General features: G+C 43.1%; 1 protein-coding gene across 1 annotated transcript; it reads left to right on the plus strand.

The window, feature by feature from the left end:
- Positions 1-1,068: 1,068 nt before the first annotated feature.
- LOC132009246 (olfactory receptor 51A7-like) lies at positions 1,069-1,897 on the plus strand (the record flags this gene model as incomplete). Its single annotated transcript, XM_059387546.1, is given in 2 exon segments — positions 1,069-1,649; positions 1,651-1,897. Coding segments are annotated over 2 exon segments (828 nt in total), but the record flags the coding sequence as incomplete, so codon positions are not given.
- Positions 1,898-1,903: the final 6 nt, after the last annotated feature.

Here is a 1,903-nt window from a genome sequence, read left to right on the forward strand (position 1 = left end):
ACAGACAGAGATCACAAGTAGGCAGAGAGGCAGGCAGAGAGAGAGGGAGGAAGCAGGCTCTCTGCTGAGCAGAGAGCCAGATCATGACCTGAGCAGAAGGCAGAGGCTTAATCCACTGAGCCACTCAGGTGCCCCTGGATTACTGATTTTAAAGAACATTCTAGGGGCTCCTGGGTAGCTCAGTTTCTAAGTTTCTGCCTTTGGCTCAAGTCATGATCCCAGGATCCTGAGATGGAGCCCCGCATCGGTCTCCCTACTCAGCCCTCTCCCACTCCTTCTGCTTGTGTTTTCCCTCTCACTGTGTCTCTCCCCATCAAATAAATAAATAAAATCTTCAAAGAAAGAAAGAAAAAGCAAACATTCTGCTTCCATACAAGAAAATGGGAGTTTTCACTATACTATAAGAGAAGAGAAGGGTAACAATCAAGCACACACGACCTATTTTCTGTCCTTTCTTTGTACCTCTTCTGGTGGAGAGCTTGTGAGTAATGTCAGCTTTAGAAGCTCAAGTCCCTGGCCTGAAAAATATTTGGAAGAAAGGACTATAGAAATTGGAGAAACCACTTAGTATCTGTTCTCTTAAAATCTACTTCCAGCTGTTTCCAGCTTTTTTTTTTTTTTTATTTTTTTTTTTTTTTTTAATTCTAGGCTCATTCTGGGCCAAGCTAAAAGTGTTATCCTATGGTTCAGCCTAAGAATATAAAATTTTTCATTGACTTGGGTTGGGGAGGTGCAAATCCTAATAGAAAAGGGAGAATTTGTTTGCAGGTCACTGCTCCTTATGTGGGTATTTTTGTTTGTTTGTTTTGAGGACTTTATGGAGAAACGTGATTGGTCAAGATAGTTCCTATATTCCTGCTTCTCCTTACCAATTAACATTATCTGACTCTATTATCAATAGCTTGTTCAGAAGAAAGACTTCATTCTTACATTTCTTGATATGAGTTTCAAAATTGCATTTCTTTGTGTCTCAGACAAAAGTGCTGAAAGGAGGGAAATGAGCATAATAGACTTATGTTGATAGTATCATTTCAGGTCTGGGAATAAATACTTTCCAACTGATTCATCATGCACACTCTCAATTCCTCTAAAATTGAGATCACCACATTCTTCCTGATTGGAATCCCAGGACTAGAGCATGTTCACATTTGGATCTCTGTCCCCATTTGCCTCATGTACCTAGTGGCCATCCTTGGCAATTGCACCATCCTCTTTGTTATCAGGACAGAGCCTTCACTCCATGCCCCCATGTACTACTTCCTCTCCATGCTAGCTGTCTCTGACCTGGGCCTCTCCCTCTCATCTCTCCCTACTATGCTGAGGATCTTTGTTTTCAACGCTACAGGAATTTCCCCAAATGCCTGCTTTGCTCAAGAATTCTTTATCCATGGATTCACAGATATGGAGTCCTCAGTGCTCTTGATCATGTCTTTTGACCGTTTTTTGGCCATACGCAACCCTCTGAGATACAGCTCCATCCTCACCAATGCCAGAGTTGCCAAAATGGGCCTGATGTTTCTCGTTAAAAGCATGCTCTTAGTGCTCCCATTTCCTTTCACTCTCAAGAAACTGACATATTGTAGGAAAAGCCTACTTTCTCACTCTTATTGTCTGCACCAGGATGTCATGAAGCTGGCCTGCTCTGACAACGGTCAACTTTTTCTATGGCTTCTTCGTTGCCCTCTGTATGATGACAGACAGTGCGTTCATTGCCGTGTCCTACATATTCATCCTGAAGACTGTGATGGGCATTGGATCTCATAAGGAGAGGCTCAAGGCCCTCAACACCTGTGTCTCTCACATCTGTGCTGTGCTTATCTTCTATGTGCCCATCATTGCTTTGGCCTCCATGCACCGTTTTGGCAAGCACAAGTCCCCAGTGGCCATGATCCTCATTGCTGAC

This window comes from Mustela nigripes, unplaced genomic scaffold (genome assembly GCF_022355385.1).
Source record: "Mustela nigripes isolate SB6536 unplaced genomic scaffold, MUSNIG.SB6536 HiC_scaffold_9144, whole genome shotgun sequence".
NCBI classification, from domain to species: Eukaryota; Metazoa; Chordata; class Mammalia; order Carnivora; family Mustelidae; genus Mustela; species Mustela nigripes.